At 37.0% G+C, this 20,453-nt stretch overlaps 1 protein-coding gene across 1 annotated transcript in view; it reads right to left on the minus strand.

Annotated features, from left to right (window-relative positions):
* Positions 1-988: 988 nt before the first annotated feature.
* The window catches only part of faf1 (Fas (TNFRSF6) associated factor 1), a 74,496-nt gene continuing 55,031 nt past the window's right edge, over positions 989-20,453 (minus strand). Inside the window, exons 16-19 of the mRNA XM_015399122.1 lie at positions 17,819-17,899; positions 16,681-16,758; positions 11,820-12,035; positions 989-1,842 (exon numbers count right to left, since the gene is read on the minus strand). Coding sequence (XP_015254608.1) covers positions 1,759-1,842; positions 11,820-12,035; positions 16,681-16,758; positions 17,819-17,899 — 459 coding nt within the window. The 3' untranslated portion in view covers positions 989-1,758. The remainder of the gene's footprint in view (positions 1,843-11,819; positions 12,036-16,680; positions 16,759-17,818; positions 17,900-20,453) is intronic.

Consider the following 20,453-nt stretch of genomic DNA (forward strand, 5'->3'; position numbering starts at 1 on the left):
TATATATATATATATATATATATATACACACACACACACACATACATACACACTGAAGGTTTGATTTCCATTGCAGACTAAAGCACGGTCAGGAAATAAGGGGGGTCAAAGTTTTTAGCAGGCCTTTTCCAAAGCTTGATGTTAACCTGCTTAATCCATAAAAATAAACCGTTTAGATGTGTTTAGTATAACTCACTTGCTTTAAAAATTCGACCCAAACTATCACCCTTGGAGGTTAGTTAATTGGTTGAAGTTAAGCAGAAAAGCAGGAACCACCACAGGTTAAAGTCTTGCAGTATAGATTATGATAACCAAAGTCAATGACAAGAAAGAACCAGCTTTTCCATAAATAAACCTGCAGCTCATCTCATGCAAAAGGCAACTTGCACTATAGAAAAAGGTTTTATGTACAAACAAGATAAAGGCTATTTAGTCACAATATATTTGTTTGTAGAGATCAGATGAGCCACTCTAATATGAGAACACTGTAAAACTGTAAAGCAAATCAACAACTAGATGGTTAAAAAGGGTGTTGGGTGTTTTTAGCCTCAAACTCCTGAGACGTCCCCAAACTCTATTAAAACAAAACTCTACTTCTTGCCAATTTTTCCAAACAGAGCAGTTCAATGTTCGACCAGAATGAGGCCATGACCTTGTTGATTGGTTTAAAATGTTATCAAGTAAATGTGAATGTATATATTTGAACTTGTTAAAAAGTTATGTGTAAAAAATAAAATCCACAAGCAATCTCACTTTTGAATCCAAATAGTCTATAAAGACTTCTTGATGGTATTTTTCTTCTGAAAATGGAATGATTCAAAATAAGTTTACATGTGTATGCCTATGACTCAGAAACTATAAAAAAATAAGAATGTTGTTCTGAAATAGTTAATGTACAAATAACAAAATCAAATAAGGATGTGTGTGTTATTTTTCAACAGATTGCTGGGAAAGACAAACAAATGCTTGTATTCATATGTTTTATATACCGTATATCAAACTAAAACTAATACAGCATCAAACTAAAAAAAATGTCAGGGAAAAAAAAGAAAACTAAAAAGGAAAAGGATCAACCTGATGTGTGGAGCAGTGCATGTTAAAACCAGAGGAAGCAGACACTCAGAGAAAGGTTAATGGGGTAAATACAGCCGGACGTGTGAGATCCCAACCTTCACTGGGCAACATCTATTTGTCATATTCTTTTTATTACAATTTTAACATTTCAGTTTCATTTCAAACACAAAAACCATGTCCTAAAAAAGTGGCCTTGGTGTGTCAAATGAGGAAACAGGAATAAGTCCTTAATTTTTATTTATTCTTTTTTTTCTGTGACAAAGATTTGTCTATTCAGTCTGTCAACACTGCTTTTGTTTTTTTGTGTTGTAAGATAGAGAACCATGACACAGCAGTTTGGAGATGTGAAGTTGTCAGTTGTGTGAACAATTGAGGAAATTGGACAGAAGATTCGGAAGGTGAAAATTTTGGCTGTGTGCTTGTGATATAGTCCTTTCTTCTCTGTGCAACACCAGATTTGCATGTACCACAAAACAGGCCATGGGCAGAAAAGCTTATTTGAACATGTGTGTTTGTGTGTGTGGGTGTGCATGCCAGTGTATGCTTGTCTGAGAAATGGAAGCTAATGTGTGTTTGTATGGATGCCCCAGACTGTGTAGAGGAAGAGCCACGCTCTGCGACTAGTGTGCGTCCGGCCAGTTCTGCAGTCAGTGAGAAGGTTCTCAGCATTCAGAAGGTCACTTCCTATTCTTTAGCCTCCAGGAAGAGTGTCTCCTGAGGAAACAACTTGGCCTCCAGCAGAGTTGACCCAGGATCCAACTGGGTGATCTGGAGAGAAACAAGGTGGGAAAAACATTGGAGTGTTTGCATTAAAATCCTAATACAAGCCAATGGTTGATATCAGTCAAAATAACCAATATTACTTCACATAATAACTAAAATTGTTGTATTATTTTGTACATTTGAAATACAGATTCAAACTATATTACATTCTAAATGAAGGAAAGCAAATCATTTTAATGTTTAGGATATTTTTAGCATGTGTAAAGGAAAACGCTTCCTTCCTAATATGCTGATATGATTGTTCTGAAAACTAACCGTCCAAACCAGCCTGCCCTGCAAAGCAGAAACCTTACACATTTTATCATGCAATAATCACAAAGTTCAGCGTATGTAGTTTATCGTACATTTCTACTGAGCACCTTTTACTCTGACAGGACAAAATAAAATCTAGTGCAACAGCTTAACCATTGGAGTCAATCAGCAGGTGATTTAATCTCTATAAATCTAGCTGTTCTGACATCAGAGGTTTGTTAAAGAAGATTAATGAAATAGAAATGCATTGTGAAACTCAGAATGTGTGTCAATAGCAAGCAGCAAAAACTCCCAAAAAAGAGCTTTAAGAACTATATGGTGCCTAGGTCTCTGTAGCTCTGGGATAGAAAACACATTTTAATGTTATTGTGAACTTTGTAATGGCCTAGGGCAATAACCATCCCAAATGTTTATGAAAGACAGATAAGAGGATAATAGTTCAAAGAAAACCATTGCAGATGATGTTAAGGTTCAACACAAGCCTTGAAACAGCAAACATGTAGAAACAACAGCTCTGGTCCAATGAGACTAAAGTTAAACTTTTTAATCTGCACACAAAATGCTTTTTGCAGCATAAAGCTAATTATGCATCCCCCTGAACACACCAACTGCATCAAGAAAGAGTGGAGGCAGCACATTACTGTTGAGATGCTTTTGATCAGCACTCACGCAAAGACAACAAAGTTGATGAGAGGAGGAATTTAGTCGAGGCAGTCCAGAACCAAATCCAGTTAGAAACCAGTCTAAAGACTTTATCAGTGTTTTGCATAGTGGTGATCCATCCATCCAAACCGACTCAGCTTTGACTTCATTTAAAAAAAAGATTTGATGTATCTGTTTTTATTAAAAGATATTCTATACAATATTCGATCATATAAAAAGTATGATTATTTTGCAGTTAAAACAACTGAATGTTAAAAGGCCCTGAATCTTTTCCCCCACCATGCCTAAAACAGTGAATGCCTCAGATTTGTCCATATTAAGTCAGCTGGGTCCCAGCTAACTCACTGCCATTAGAATCCCTCTGAGTGTCTGGACAGACATCCCCTGTGATTCATACTGGAGAACAGTGTAGCTGTAGTTTATTATAAGTGTGTGTTTGTGAAGTGTGTGTATTATTCTAACATAATGTTTGCAAAAAAAAAAAAAAAAGATTAGGCAGAAATGTGAGCAGCAAGAGTCTAGTTACCCTGAGAGAATCACTAGGTTTGTTTTCTTAAAAGGGCTTCGATCCAGAACAAACTGATGAAGATTACAGAACAAGAGAGGTGAGTGTGAGAGAGTGAATTAACCAATGTGTTTTTAAATGGCTAATAAGAACTAATTCAAGCAGTGAAAAAGGTCAGAGAGAAGCATCGCTGATGATGTAAGGGAGAGAAACATTTAATGGTGCTAAAAAACACCCCATAAAAGCAATTGTCTAAAAAGGAGAGGACTAACGCTGTGCCACCCACAATGCAGCTGATCAAGTTAACTCACATAAAGGGGGGGGTCTGAGCTGTGTTTTAAAAAACAGGACAATCTGACTCTCCCTGACATCCACCACCCCTGTGGGCCTCTTAGCTTATGTGAGTTAATCACTGGAGGTTTTGCGTTACATTGGGCCAATCTAACACCTGGGCTGAACGGGCGAGCTGGTGTGACACAGAGATGTGTTCAGGGCTTATCTGATCACTGCTGCCTCAGCCCCCTCTGATTAGGAATCCTTTCCTAACCCTGCGGCCGGATAATTAGCCGGTTCCCTGTACCTGCTGTAGAAAGGTCAGAGGGCAAGCCCAGCGCCGTAAAGGTCACAGCCCCGACAAGTCAAGTCCCAGTCTTCGCACACAGACAGTCATAGGGACTGAAATATGAACCATGACCATGAACTGAGCCACAACTGTGCTTCTACTCACCATCTATAGACCGTTTACACAGATATAGATAGTAGTAGATTTTTGTTTTCTTTTTTATTATTATTTACAAATCAATTTTTTTTGGGGGGGGGATTTGGGTAAAGAATTTCATCTAAAAATACATGGGTTCATATGAGTAACAATGTTCTCTGTAGAGAAACAGGCATGGGAAGCTCAGATTTAGATTATTTTTCATGAGAAATAATATTTTCAAATAGATTAAATGGCCTTTATTGTTAGAGAGGTTAAAGCAAAGTACATTTTTAGCTAGCTGATCGGTCGTATGTGGCAATGTATTGATTGCAGTAAAAATTATGTTTTAACAGCGAAAAAAGAAATGAATTAAAATTTAAAGGTTACAGCTAAAACTGTCTCATCAAAAATTATTAATTTTTCAAAAATATTACATCCACAGAACATCTAGAGTGGTGCAGAATAAAAGTATTTATTTTGCTAAAGACAATTAAAGTATATAAAGAATTAATTTATATATTTCGATGGTTTAAAAGAAACATTTATTTCTCATTACCATACAGAAATAGTCATGAAAGGATTCTGCACCAATAAGAGCAGTAGGTTAAAGAGCTCAGAGCTCAAGCATCGTCAGATCCTAGAAGCTCTGTGATAGTGCTGAGAAATGTCTTGTCTTCTACCTTTCTTACATTCAAGCCAAAATTCGCCAAAAAATTCTTTGTCGAATTGAGGAAGCAGACAGGAAACCAGTTAAAGGTACCAGAGAGGGCAAGGACAAGTAAGTAACTTATTGGCGGGAAAGGTTCAACTTGTAGCTATCACCTTAAACACGGTCGTCACAAAATCAAAAAGTTCATCTCTTAAAGGTAAATAAATTAGCTTCATTCAAAAGATATGAGTCAAAGGCATAAACAAGAATTGAAAATATATTATAAATAAATCTCTGAATGTATTTTAAAAAATGTGACGTATCAAAGATATTTATTTCCATCTCAAATCTTCACTAGAATTACAGCAATTTCTTTTTAACCTTGCTTGTATTTTATATTTAACTTTGGTGATTAGCTCCAGGGGTTTAAATCATTTCAGACTCCGATAATTAACATTTATCACCCGCTTAATTTTGATAAATTTAACTAAAATGATATAGAATAAACACCTGGTTTTTAAAGAAAAGACATACCCTGATTTTATTTGTATTTTTTTCTTTTCAATACCATAATTAATAGATTTGTTACAGTAAATCATAGGAAACAGCTGAAGATAATAACATACCTAATAGCTTGTATATATTTAACAAAGATGTAAGCAAATTAAATGGAACTTTGTCCCATTAAGGGTTTATTTTTGCGGTTTTAAGTTTTTGCCACCCTAAGATGAGCCATATTAAACAATTAGGAAAATACATGCTTGAGTACAGCTGCTCTTGATAGCTTTTAGTCAATCATTGTTATATAAATATATTTCTTCATTGACAAAGAAACTTTTTGTAAATGACTTATGCTATGCAAATGTTTTGATTTTATAACTATAAGCTGTTTTGGGGGGATATTTTTGGGGGGTTCTCTGCCAACAAGACTGGTTGTTCCCCAACATCACAAATTGTGTTTTATAGAAGCTTCATATTGCCTGAAATTATTAACCAGAATTACAAGATAATGATTCCAAAAAGTCAATGGATTAAAGTGGTCAAGATTTTTCCTTCTTTTCAATGACTCAACTAAAACAATAATGTAAGAGAAAACATTTATATATCCTGATACCGGTAAAAATATCAGTCCCAAAATATAAATGACCCAAGTAGATGTTTATCCAAATTTTAGCTAATTTAGAGATGTTCAATCGCCCCAATTTATTGACTAATGAGAAAAAAAAAACCATCTCAGTTTTGTTTTATCCAATGTTATTTTAGTTCTGCTCCTATCAGTTGTGCTTGCCCTTCAAAGCTGCCCCAGCAGAGGCTGTTAAAGGGTGAGAAAAGAGGAAAAAGAGGGCAAGTGAAATAGGGGAAGGTGAGGAGGATATATCAGCGGGAGATAAACCCTCCATCTCCCACAGGTGTTCGAAAATGTCACTCGGAGTGGAAGCTGGGATCGTGTTTTCATCTCTCCCTCATTTCAATGTGTCACTTAGACCCTTGACTTCTCAGCAGGGCGCAGGGGAGCTCATCGCCCTTATACCCATCACCTAGTCAAGTGCTTCACAGAGCAGCATGGGTGGTGGGGTGGGGTGCAGAGAAGTCTGTGTGCATGAACTGTGCAACAAACTTATTCCATCCCCAAAGGTGGGGGGGGAAACAGGACTGCTGCGATCCTTTTCCCACCTCAGGAGCAGTGCATCACAAATGGCTGCCATGCTAATGAACCTGACAGGCTGTTATGACACCACAGCATCAGGTAAGAGTAAATGAGGCTTTGTGGTGGAGCAGGTGTGTGTGTGCATGATCAGTACAAATGTGTGCGTGTGTGTTTGAGTAAAATTCGGGTGGAAGGGTTTTTGCTTGTGAGTGCACCAGGGAGAGAGAGCAGCATCTGACTCTGGAAAAGTGAAGCAGGGAAACAACATGCCACACTGACACAGGAGACGGGCGCCATCGGTGATTGTTTACATTGTTATCCAATTAACAGACCATAAGCATGGAGGCATCTGTCAACAAACAAAGCTGTTGTTTTTCCTCTGCTCTGTCTAAGCCATATTCTCCCTTCTCCTGCCTATGCAGCCATGCATGCATTCATAAATACACACATACATACAAATGCATACACGGCACAGACATAACATATAACCTTGAGTCAACATGATTTTTGAATCAGAAAGTGAAATCATTAGGAGGAATTAGGTCGATGGCTGAAAAAAGGACATTTGCTCTCTGAGTTTTTATCTCACATTTAGAAAAATAACATCTGGAGCTAATTATCAACTAGGAGAAAAGCGTCCATGAGTCAACAGAAAAAGAGCTAAATTTACATCTTCCTACTTGAGATTAATTTCAAAGAGATAAAAAGAGAGATAAATGTGATACCTTACATTACAAAGCCTCACTTAAAATTTGGATCCAAACAATAAAACAGATGGAGGCTTTTCGGCAATCTTTAATTTTCTCTCTCGTCTCTTCCTTGAATAAAATAAAATCTGTGTTTAAGGAAGAGGGTGTCTTAACACAGTTAAAACCACATAATTAGCAATTAATGTAAGGTTTGAATTAAACAGCATGACTTTACGTCACTAAAATGAAATGAATAAAGCAGGCCGGTAAGAGTGGAGGCGACACCGAGCAACGCTCCGCTGTGAAAGAGAAGAAAGGGAAAATAAACATGGGGCCCTTCAAGATGTCCCTTTCCAGCACAATCAGACGTGCAGCTGAAATAACGCATTTTTAATGAAGCCATTACAGGCCTTGCTATGTTAATTAAAACCAAATAACTTGTCTGTTTTAAACTAGTGTTGTCAAGTGTTTATTTGGCCAATTACAAAAGCAGTGGGAGATCATTATCTGCTGCCAGGAGCGTTGACAGCATGTAGTGCTGGGGCGTGAACAGAGACGAACAGAAAAGAGAACGGCACTTCAAAGGGATATGGACTGGACTTTGGAGAAGGTGGCGGGGGGGGGAGGATAAAGATTTAAAAGAAAATTTAGAAAAAAAGGTGAGGATAAAAGAAAATTAAGAAAAAACTGTGGAGAGAGAAAAAGGAGAGAAGAGAAGGCAGCTTTTACTTAAATAATAATCATAAAGGTTTGAAAAAACAGTGTTACTAAGAATCTAAGGAAGGTTTAGAACGACGAGGAAAGACTAAACGCTAGAAAAACCAAAACATTTCTGAAAAATAAGTAAAGATATTTTAAATGAACAAAAGAACAAATAAGTGAATAATCGAGTTGGGAAGCAGGAGAAAAATCACGTCCCTTACCCGTATATCATATATTTTATCCAGTAACAACAATAAACTCTCTCTGTGATCCTAATATTTGCCAACCACAGAATTTGATTATAAATACGAATGCTTGGTGTTAATGCTTTACACTGTCTTGTGGCTTAATCCTACAAGTGCAAACAATGCAAGAAGGCTATTTGATGCATATTAATAATTATTATTTATTTTTAAATCAGTAATTGTGTTTTTGACTGTTTTTAACTGGATATTAACAACCCAAGAGAAGAAAGAAAAATGACTTATTAATGATTAAGCTGATGGCCGTGGGTTGAGGAGCATCTGGTTCAGCTAATGTTTACCTTTTATTGTAACATTTGAAATTATATAAATGAAAACCACAAAACAATTTGATCAAATTAAGCATGTTATGCGATCACTAATCACTCGTTTTAGGATTTAGGATGTCGTAGAACCACAGACGGCCGCCATATTTCTCCCATCAGAAACTGAGAGCCACGCCATCTGTTCAAGGACTTTATCTTTTAATATGTTTTATGCTTTTTCCCCCCCCACTCTGACTGCTTCTTTGGTTTCTTTCATGACCCAAAATTGACTTCTTAGACGCCCACTGATTTATATAATTTGGTAATGAAAAAAAAAATCTTAAAAAAATATCCACGAGATTCGCCAATAAGTACTTTTGATATTGACCAATTAAGACCCTTTCTTTAAAAAATGCAGCAGCTATGAATCGAACATAAAGGTAATTAACACATTATTTTGCTTTATCCATCAAATTCACTTTGGCTGATCTTTATTAATTTAACAAAGTGTAAAACAAAAAGAAATCAAAGCTTTATAGAACAATAGCTAAGGGAGTTATGATTTTTTCTGCTTTTAATAAATTGTGAAACCTATCAATAAATCACCTATTAGAGGTGATTAAGGGAAGCTTGGCCAATTTTTAGTTTACTGATTGGTGTATATCTTAATCTAAAATCTATAAATATTTAAAAAAATAAAAATAAAAAACTGTCTCTAGGCTATAAATCCAGAATGAACTTCCTCCTGTCACAGATTAATCTTAGAAAAGCAACAGTGTACAAAGTCGCCAAAAATCTTTCTGCAAAGCAACAATAAACAAAACGAACCGTTGAGTGAAAGGTGTTCTTAAGATCAGGACTGCTGTCCCATACACATTCTGTCCAGAATTAGAAACACCGAATCATGTTATGAAGCCGGTATTTATATTAGATGGGAAACTGTAAGAAAAGCCTAAAGAGCCTATTAAACCTTATTTAATCTAAAAACAATAGCTGGTTAACCTCCCACAGGTTGTCCCAGGACTCCTTTAGATAACAAGAAAAACAAAACACAGTAATGTAGCAGATGTAAAACCTATTTCAGTGCAGAGCACAGCTCTTTCTTTGTCACTGTTTATTTTTCCTGCATCTCAGGTTTTACAGGAACCCTGCGCTAGCCGAGGCATTAGGAGGAGGTGACATGCATTACAGTATCATGTTGAGAAAACCAATACATTTGTTTGACAATGTTTGGGTTTCTGAGAGCGGCTGCACAGGAAGCGCTTGCTGCAAATCGTTTTAATGGCAGCCTAAACATCTTTGCCACATGCTGAAGGAAGACGACCTTTTTCTCGAAGAGAAATATCAAAGAAAAGAAGGGGAAATTTTTGAATGAAAAGCTGAAAACTGAAACACTGAGAAACCCCCCCTCCTCCACTTCTTCGTCAAACCCGCTGACAGTCATAGAAACGGAGGAAGGGTTAGTTCCCTGAGCACGGCTAAGCCTGGTACAAATGATGCCAGTGTAAGGCCTGCTGTAGTGCTGAAGAGATAAGCCTCTGATACCAAATGCTGAGGGAGACACCGAGTCCAAAATTTGGAGAATAAAAGACACTTACTCGCAAACAAGGAAGAAGATAGCCGAGCCACGAACCGGACATACTTAAATATTCAAGCCATTAAATTTCAGCTGAAATAAATGTAATTACATCTGTAAACAGATATATACGCAATAAAAATTATAGATTTTTAAGCTATTAAACAACACCATAATCAGCTCCAATATAATTTCTAAATTTGGATTCTGTAAAGTGAAGTGAGCTAAGATGAAGGAACCAAAGAAAACAACACAAGCAGTGACACTGCAGACGGTAAACGAAGAGAAGGTTTCAACAGTTGTGGAGTCCTACAAATGCAATAGTGCTCTATCCTCTATCCTCTGAGCCTGGCAGAGCAACAGTGAGAGCGTCTGGATAGGATGGGAGCTTTCTATGCTCCCTCTCATTTAATTACAACACAGAGCTGCTGGATTAGATGGGGGCCTGTGTTCGCAGCCTCACACTGGCACCAACACTCGGCTGCTCGCCTTTTGGTTTCCTGGAATTATCTCCCATTTTCTACTTTTTAATATCGTCCCCACTTGTCTTCTTTATCCTTTTGTCTTTCAGACTGTTTCTCTGATTAAATCTTTTCTTTGTTCAAGCGTTTGTCCTCTCTGTTCTCCTCCCTAACCAGCTCTGCAATCACCATCCTCCTCAGACTCCTCTCTCCCCCCTCTCCCGTTCTCCTCTAATCCTGCCATCCTGTTTTTGCTGGAATTTCATCTGCGACGCAGGCACATCTTTATCTCTGTCTCAAACACATGTTTACTCTTGATTATAAAGAGACAACTGTGAATCCTTTAAGTGACAAAGTTGTGAGCGGGGCATGTGTTTGCTTGAAAATATTTGTGCATGTGTTGAATTGTGCGACGAAACGAGAGTGTGAGCTAAGCGTTAATGTGTGTGTTAGGTGTTTGTGCCCTGACTGTCTCTGCAGACAGCAACATGCTCTGTCTGGGCAAGTCTACACACACACACCTCCTTGCAACCACTACCAACCCGCCACATGCACTCCTGTTCTGATTAATGGAAATCTAGCAGCATGGTTAATTAAACTGGTTGTTAAAACGGCGCTCATTAGCTCGTTACCACGGAGCGTGGCGACCAAGTCCTCTAATGACTGGTTGAAGGTAGCTGATTGCTGCCAGGCATCAACACAAGAGCCAAAGAGAATACTACTGTTAGCGCTGACAACTGTATCCTAACAAAGTCAAATTGTACTGCAGGGACAGAGGACCGATAATAATTAATATTTACTAAATAATACATGCACACAGGAGGACGCAAGGACAAATTTAACATTTTAATAACCCAGCGACACGTAAACAAAGGCACCAATGCAGCAGTAGTGCAGCAATACAAACACAGCAGGACTAAAATTAAGGCAGGTAGGAAAAAAAGGGTAAAATTATAAAATATTATAAAATAAGAACAGACTATCTTTACTATTATGCCTTCTATTGTCCAACTGGAGCCTGTACCTGAGCTAAGAGCCAATTAGACCCAACAGATGGTATGGCTATAGGAGATGATAGTTATAACTTAACCCTGCTGTGCAGAGCTATTTTAAAAGACTACATAGAAGAACATTAAACCACTTCAACATTTGTAAAAAAAGAAAAAAAAAGCTTTGCGATCACAAAAAAACCTTTTTGTTTCGGGTCTTAAGCATTTAGGGAGTAGTGATTTAGCATGCCATACCATCAGCTAGCCTTAGAACTAAAATTCAAAAAAACCTGCAGAAATAAGGCAGCAACCAATCAAAGATGTTTGTACCAATCAAAAACTTCTTCCATTTTCACTGTGTACATTTGTGTAAAGTAAACAGTAATGATGTTTTATATTAACACTGAGGTTTGGTGAAAAAGACTCACTAGAGAGTCCCTAAACTCACATCCTTGTAGTTCTATGCTTCCTAAATGAGACAGTATATAACTACAGGAGTCTTTTCTCCCTTGTGTACATAGTAGTTTAGTTGAATGTTGGAGAGAATGAATATCTGAAGTCATAAATATATAACAAAGTGAGAATATATTTTGCATTAAGAAAATATGCTGAATGCTCACATTTCTACGAGGGAAGGTGGTGAGGATCTTAAATTCTTCAAAGGGGAATCCTTTGGAGGCCACAAAGTCAAAGAGGACCTGGAGCTTACAGCTGCCCAGGAAACGCCTTTCCAGAAACTCGCCACTCGGTGTGCGGATTCTCAGTTTGCTGATTTGTTCTCCGGACTCCTCGTCTGGTTCAGCCGGTAAAGCCTGCTCCAATGACAAACGAATAGCCTAGAAACAAAAAAACATTCAAACAGAAATCCAGTGGGTTATTATAAGAGTATTTGATGGTTTTAGAGATAGTGATCATGGAAAGCAGACATGTTTGCATACAGGTGCTGGTTAGATTTAGCTGCCTTGAGGCAAGCTATAACCTCCCCTTTTAAACAAGCTACTCACATTTATTGTGAGAATTATTTTAACAGTTTGACAGAAATTTTCTTTCTTTTTTTTTTCAGATTTCATCATTTGGCATGATATATATATATATATATAATATTTTTTTTTATTTTATTTATGAATCTTTGTTTTTTTTTTTTTCAGATTTCATCATTTGGCATGTAAATTAATTACTTGGCATAGTGTATGCCTTCATATCACAAACTAACCACCGCTTTACATAATTCACCATTCACTCTACTTTCATCAAGCTCAAGCCTAAGAGGGACAAGTAGAGTCCATATAAAATATGTATGGAGCATTTCATTTTAGTAATGCAAAGAAAGACATAATATAAAAAACTTAAGGTTATAAAAAATGTTTTCAAATTAACCTTAAGTATTAGTCAATAATATCACATACCTGTCGAAAAATAAACCAAATTGGTAATATTTAGTCATTTCATGATAATACTGATTAATTTAAATAGACAACAGTTGCAAACTTACAAACTGTTAGTAGTCTGGGATTCCTAGTTTACTGTTAAAGCTGTTAACCTTTGGACCATAATATCAATAGATGTATCCATACATTTCATTATTTGATTAAAGGTGATTATTACACAACACATAGATAGAAAGTAGCACTGCTGGGTGTGATTTGTGTAGTGAGGTACCCTTTTTGATAATGGATACAGTTTATTTCTAAAGCAAAGTTTATGTTGATGAAACCGACTGTTGACAGTTATAGTTTTATAGTAAATGACCAGTACTCGTTACCATTTTATCCAGTTCAAAGACACCAAAGTCAGTTATACCTTCATGTATTCACACACCGATGGTGGGAACCTTGATTTTAGCCACAGCTGCTCTGGGGCACACTGACAGAAGCAAGGCTACCATACACCAGCGCCATCGATGAACCTGACCACCATCTGTAGGGAAGGTGGCTAAAGAGTCTTACCCAAGAACTAAATTAATTGATGGAGCTGGTCTTCAAACCAGAGATAAACTCCTGCATCATTCAGCACTGTTGCCCCATCGCTAAAAAGGGCTTTGAACTATGACTTTAAACTTGGTTTTTTATGTATTTTGATATTCTTGTTATTTTGCCTGTATAAAAAAAGCCACATTTGTACTTATCTTGTTTACATTTTGTCTGTTAAGGCTGTTGGGATTTTCATGGTTTCCCCTGTCTGTAATGATCTTTCTCCTCTGTCTCTATAGAGACAGTGAGCTCTGCAGTGAGCTGTCTGAACCAATATGGCCTGACAGCCTTTAATTTAGTAAAGCCAATTTTAAAACTGTGAGAATCTCTGATTCTCCCCCAGATGTAGAGAAAATCTACATCTGACACTTCAAGGCAACCAGACCCAACCTGTTGTTGCCTTAGCTGACCGGAAACTGGCAAGAATAACATCTGGAATAATAAGTATCGTCAATTTTACTGAGATTATCAAAATGTTAAGACAAACTATTCATTTCATAATGGCGTTCCCAATTGAGTACAATCAAAACTGTGAAATACAATCCAAAGTCTGTAGCTTTAATTAAGCAGCGGGGTTTTCTTAAGGTCATTATTATTAAATTAGCTGCCCTGTTTCTCACCCTGTTCCCTAAAGTCTTGAGCAGCTCATAAGGTTGCCAAGTTTCATACAAATATAGTAAAAAGCACCAAGTGTGGATTTTCTTCACCGTCTGACTTCTCCCTCCACTAAACGGAGCTAAATAGTGGAAAGCATCTCTCTATGAAACATTGATCTATGCCTTGTTTGACAAAGCAGATTTTTTTTCTCAGCCAGTAAATGTGGCAAAATGTGTTTGACATTGGACTACGTTTGAATGATCAAGACCAAAGACAAACATCAACTGTCATCTCTCACAGCAAAGCTAATCAATTCCCCTGAGTTCCAGAAAAACGTGCTTCAGCTGCTCCCCCGAGCGTCCCACTTCTTTCTGTTCCTCACCCCTCACCTCCTCTTCTCCCGCCTCCCGCTTGTTGTTCCTGTTTGGCCAGCCGGGGAGCATATGCTGTGACAACACGCCCTGGCTTTATTTACACACCATAATGCAATTATATTTCATAAGAGTGTACAACAGTAGCTCATTAGCAGCTTCTGGTGTTGGGTGGGCAGGGTAGGGCGCGTGCCGCTCCACCATCAGCTCCCCCAGGTATACGAGCTGATGCTGACTGAGTTAAAGGGGCCCTTTGGGACAGTCATACACACACACATATAACAGACAGAAGTGTGCATTTTTAAAATAAAAATGCGGTGAATGAACACCACACAGGGGCACAGCTACCACTCAGGTGAGACAGCGTCCCACAAAAAACAATGGTACACGCGTCTGGTCGAGCCTCAGGCCCAGGAAGCTCAGCACAAATAATCAGGAGCATCTCTGTCTATTCACCTGCGTCAGCAGCTCGGCACGGCTAACCGCAGAGAGCAAACACATGATGCGAAGTGGGGGAGGAGAAGCACCTGACAGCCACACAACTGTATGCTAAGACCCCATGAAGGAGGTAAATAATAATGTCAGCTCACATACAACCACACCCCCAATTCAGAGGCTCTAACTTTCATCTCCCTTTTCTTTGCACAAAGGCACAAAATCACAGGGAAGGCATTCCCTCTAGCTTTGCCCTCTCTCTGGTGGCAGCTTAGCTTTTTGTTGTGTCTGCACTTCCTCGACCTACAGTGTGCAAGAACAAGGCCTCATAAGATTAAAATAAAATCTAAACTAAAAAAAGACCAGATGATTAATAACAATAAAAGACGATATATGGGATCCTCAGGAAAATAGGAGTGAACCTTTTAAGAAAAAAATGTTTTTAAAAAAGTTGGAATACCTTTGTATTTATTTATATCAAATGTATCTTTATCAAAAAATATAACATTATTTTTTTGGTTTTAGTATACATAGGTGTGACAGTATTTATTTCAATAAAACCTAATGCAGATGAGTTTAACACACCATGAAAAAATGCAAAATATTAAAGACATTAAAGCTGCAAAATCGTTAGCCGTTATAGTAAAACACACAATGCGATGTTGCGCCTGCTAATGATATAAATAATGAATGCTCACAGTAAAGGCAAATGCAGTCTTCCTGACTGAAGTTCTGTCAAGTTTTACAGTCAGTGCCTCTATAAAGTCTCTGGTCAATATTTATATGTCTCTGTAATTGTGATTCATTTAGGGCTGCAACAACAATTATTTTGCAAATCGATTAATCTAACGATTATTTTATCAATAATCGATTAATAATCGCGTAGCAAAATGTTTCTTAAAGAAGATTTTTTTTACGAAATTAAAACAGGTGAAAATAAAACTGGGTCCTGGATAGAGTTCTGGATAGAGTATATTGACAGCCAAAAAGTTTTTTTTTATTTTTATTAAAAGCTAAATATTTATATATTTTTTACGATTACAGTATAATGACTGTTCTAAGTGGGTTGCTTTGTCAGCTAAAGGTATGTTTTACAGTCTCTATACTCCAACGAATAATCGATTGCTAAATTAGTTGACAATTATTTGAATAGTCGATTAATCATGATTAATACGATCGTTTCAGCCCTAGATTTAATGCTGTTTTTTAAGTAAGCAGGTACAGGGAAAAACTCTTGTTGGGTAAAGGAAGATTTACACTAACAAGTTGATAAAACTAGTGATTTATTTTCAAATAAAAAAAAGAAATTTCAACAAATATTTTGTTTGATGGTCAGATAAGGAAAAAAGCCAGGGCTCCTTTTCATTAAATGAATATCCTGTTAGCTTAAGAGCGCCAATAAATACCATTGAACCTGAACAGAAAATTAATTTAGGCAGGAGTATATGAAGAAAGGTAGGTGTACCATTTGGGTTATTGTGTATTATACCTTATTGTGTCTTGTTGGCACACCAGAGTGATATAATTAAGAAGGCAATGTCCTGAGCTCTTTTGTTATCATTTATTTAACTAAAGCGACAAATCATCTGAATGAGCCAGGTCACCCAATACCTCTGCCCACATTGCGATTCCTGCTCTTAAGTAAACAACAATGGCTGAGGACTACACTGTATTAATCTGGACTGTACAACATTAGCGCCATCAATACCGACAATTATTATTTTCTGTATACGAGGCATTGTGTTTGCCTGTGTGTATTTTCCCCTATTTCACAGACAATAATTGTTTTCAAGTGAATATGTGTTTGCTTAGGTTGTGCGTGTGTTTGTCCATCAAGCATTCTCCTCGACCTGCTGCCGTCTTTTGTCCTGTTAGGTTTGAATGTGTTGGTGTGTGTGTGTTGCCCTTAGAAAGCTTCACTACAGAACAATGATAGTGTTTATGGAAGGTGACGTTAAGAAGCACTGGATTTAATGGGGAGATTTCCTTCATTTGTCAGGGTTCTCTGAATGGCAGAGTTCTCCAAAACCCACAATCTAATGAACTGGTGAGAGCAAATGTTCAAGAGCATGTAGAAATAAGGCAAGATTGCGGTAGTGGGTTCCCACCTCCTTCTCCTCCTCCTGCTCCTTTCTCATCTGCTCCAGGCGGACCTGCTCAGCTTCTTCTCTTTCCTGGGCTTCTCTCTGAGTAGGAAAAAATACATTTAATGTGTAAACAAAACCCAAAAGGCTACTATGCTGCCTGCCACATGTTTCAAAGACTCCGTCACTTTGACTTCATAAATTAAGCATGGTCTCTTTTGATATGCACAGGGTGCATAATCCAAGATACACAAATCGAATTACACTTCAAGTCATGCAGTGCTCTGTAGAAATATTTGTACCACAGATTTATTTTTACTTTAGCAATAGTGTCATACTTGATAGAATAGACACAGGGATTTGTGGCAAAGGTGTGGGAAATTACACTTATTAAAGATTTGAACAAATATAAATGTGAAAAGTGTGGTATGCATATCTTCAGATTCCCTTCTGTACCCCCCATTAAAAGTGGAAACTCATGAAAGTAATAAGTTGTCTTGCATTTGCCCTAAACCATGAAAGATAATGACATTTGGAAGAACATGCTGACGTCAGATGGGACAAAAATGCTACTTTCTTTGTGCAACATGGAAAATAATCTGTTGGAGAAACCACCACTGCACATTATTATGAAAGCACTCTCGCCCCACTGAAGCAGGATGGTGGCAGCATCATGCTGTGCCAATGCTTTCCTAAGCAGGGACAGTCAGTTAAAGGCAAAATTGGTGAAGCTCTGGGCTGAACAATCCTGGAAGAGGCTGTTAGAAAATCTGGTTCTCAGTTTTTGTCATTAGTCTTACATTCAGGTGATGTAAAATCAATTAAATCAGAACTATCTCTGTCTCAGGACCTTCAAAAATGATAGAAAACCCCAAAAGACTTAAAACACCTTTTCTATTTTTTGAATATTAAAAATAAAACAAAAATATATATTTTAAGAGCTATTTCATATTGGAATATGACATTAAATCAAAATAATACATTAAAAACATTTACTAACTAATAAAAAACACTGCTATTTGTAATTGTAACAAGAAAAAATGTGGTAAAGGTAAAAAAAAAACAAAAAAAAAAAAAACTGCTAGCCATTGCATATGATCCTGCAACTGATTCAGTTCTCAACATCAGAAAGGCAAAGAGAAATATTCTGTTCTGGACGTACCTTCTTCCTGTCAGCCTCTAAAGACAGGCGATAGGCTTCATCCTGTTCTCGCTTCACCGTCTCCCTGGCCTCGCGTTCGTCCTGGGTGGAGGGAGATAGAGAGTTGGGCTTGTTTAACAACATCATAAAGGACACAACGAGAACAAAACATCTAAGCTGAAGTGCCGGTTGTGGAAGCCAGGAAGAAAATGCATAATGTCAAGTGTGGTTACGTACAAACAGGTATGAAAGAGTAGCAGTAGAAGGGATTTCATTGTGACCGGATTGTCATTTACCAGACCCCAAACCTCTTTTATGTTTCCCATTTTCAGCTTCACCCTCCCTTTCTCCTTCATTCATTCTGCCCCTCTCTTCCTGTTTGTACAGAGGGAAGGGGACAGGAGGCCTTTCTCTTTCTACCTGCTGTGGCTACAAAGTGTTTCATAAAGACTCAGTCTAAATAAGAGTGTCCTATTGTGTTAACACTGCACAGCCATTCGTTTTCTGTTTTCTGAAGGCCCATGCTGTGTGCCGACCCGGATATGGCAAAGTACGCCCATTGTGACAATCAGAGGACTACTGTGCAGATAGGCAGCTAAGCAAAATGGCAGCGTCTATTGTCGCATTGAATCAGAAAATGCAAAGATACATATGTGCTTTGGTTGGAGATAATAGAGGAATAGTGAAAGGAAACTGTAAAAGAATGGCAGGGAGAGACAAAAGCTTCAAAAGTGCCTGCTATCAATAGACTGACCCTGAGTCACGCAAACAGGTCACAGAGTCCGATGTATGATAGTCACTTTAGTGCTGGTTAAATCATTTTTTAAACCTTTAACAAATGAGAAGCAGTAAAAGCTGTTCTTCTAACGTGTATCGGCACAAACACTGACTCTGAAAGCTTCAACTTAGAAGGAAAAAAAAAGAAACAGATTTTCCACAATTAAAGCGTGGCTACTGTTCAAGTTGGCACGGCATGTGGCATCTTTTAGTCTTGATGATACACTTGGTATTTAGAGAGCGGAAAAAAAATCAAGCTGTCACACTGAAAACAAATAAGAAATTTAAAAGGCTCTTCTTAATTTTCTCTTCAATTTTGGGACTAAGCAGCTCAGGGATTAAGCTGCTTCCAAAAAAAGTTTGGATGCTGGAGAAAATGTAAATGGAAAAAAAAAAAATACAATGCTTTGCATAGTGTTTAAAGTCTACATATGACACTCCGATCTGGAGATATTGTATTTATTTGGTGGGAAACAATGTAAGGCCTTTTATTATGCTTCTCTTTTCTTATTGTGACATTTTGTTCTTTTGACCAGAAAAGAACGTGGTTAATGATAAATATTCATTACTGTGGGGATGTGTATTGATTTTAAAGAATGTGATCAAATTAATGTCTTTTTTTTTAAACCACAGAAATTAGAACAACAAAGTACATGACTGATCTAGAAAATACACAACAATAAATCAAGATGATTCAGTTACAGAATATCAATTGAGACCTTCATAAATGTTTCCCCTTCAGTAATTATTATTTACTTTCTAAATTGATAAAAAGCAAACAAAACTTTTTAGTTTAGGTGCAGAGCTGATAAAAGATTTTATCCTGTCCCCACACCTAAACTTTTAGGCGTGTAAACCCACTCTAGCATAACTGGTGACAGATAAAGAATAGAATATTATTTTCCTTCATATGTTCAAGTTTTCTGTATTTAATACATATAAATTTGGTCCATCTTTTACACAATATATGGTAACTATTTCATAATTTAAATTTTTTTTTCCAAATTTCTCAGTTTATCAAACATTTTTGTGAATGAACAATTTAGAAATTATATCCCCAGCGACTGATATGATGAACACCAATTCTTTCAGTATATAATTTCATTCAACTGTACCAAAATTTCCATTTTATGACCTTTCAGCAACTTTCCCATCATGTTTGCCTTAAAACATCCCGCTCAATCATCCACAATAGCAAACAATATCACCAAATATTTTCATAGAGATTGCTTTTGTTCACGTTTCCTCCATGGCAGTCTTTTCAGAAGATTTGGACTGAAGCATGAGAAGCTGCTCCATGTATAGATTGTGTCAGGAAATTTCACTGTTGACATAATAACCCTTAATGTTCACCTTTATCCTCTCAAGACACATATGTTTCAAGATGCAACCTTAACAGAATCTACATTTATTTCCAACCTTTAATAAGATATTATTCACCTAGTGAGGTGAAGATTTTTTTTATTTTATTTTTTCTTTCCAGTGCCATAAATGTTGTTTTTTTCTAAAAATCTTTTTAGCTAAATTAAACAGACACAACTTTTTAATTTATATTTTTAATTTTCAAAGTCGATTCAAATTTCCACAAATTCTATTTAGCACTTTATGACTTCCTTGACGCAGCAGATATCCTCAAATATAAGTTTCAATTTATATATTTTTTTAATATGACGTTATCCCACCTTAATATAAGATGGATTTATTTGAAGGCTTTTTACACATCTTTACAAACTGTACAGAGAAATGTATTCACACCTGTATACAAACCTAGACGAGGTAAACACTGAGAGGATGTGAATACCTTAAGGTGTAATGGAATTTTAAAACCTATATATAGCTTATTGTCATTCATCCATGTTTTAATTACATTACATAGTAC

This window comes from Cyprinodon variegatus, unplaced genomic scaffold (assembly GCF_000732505.1).
Source record: "Cyprinodon variegatus isolate N-32 unplaced genomic scaffold, C_variegatus-1.0 Scaffold30, whole genome shotgun sequence".
NCBI classification, from domain to species: Eukaryota; Metazoa; Chordata; class Actinopteri; order Cyprinodontiformes; family Cyprinodontidae; genus Cyprinodon; species Cyprinodon variegatus.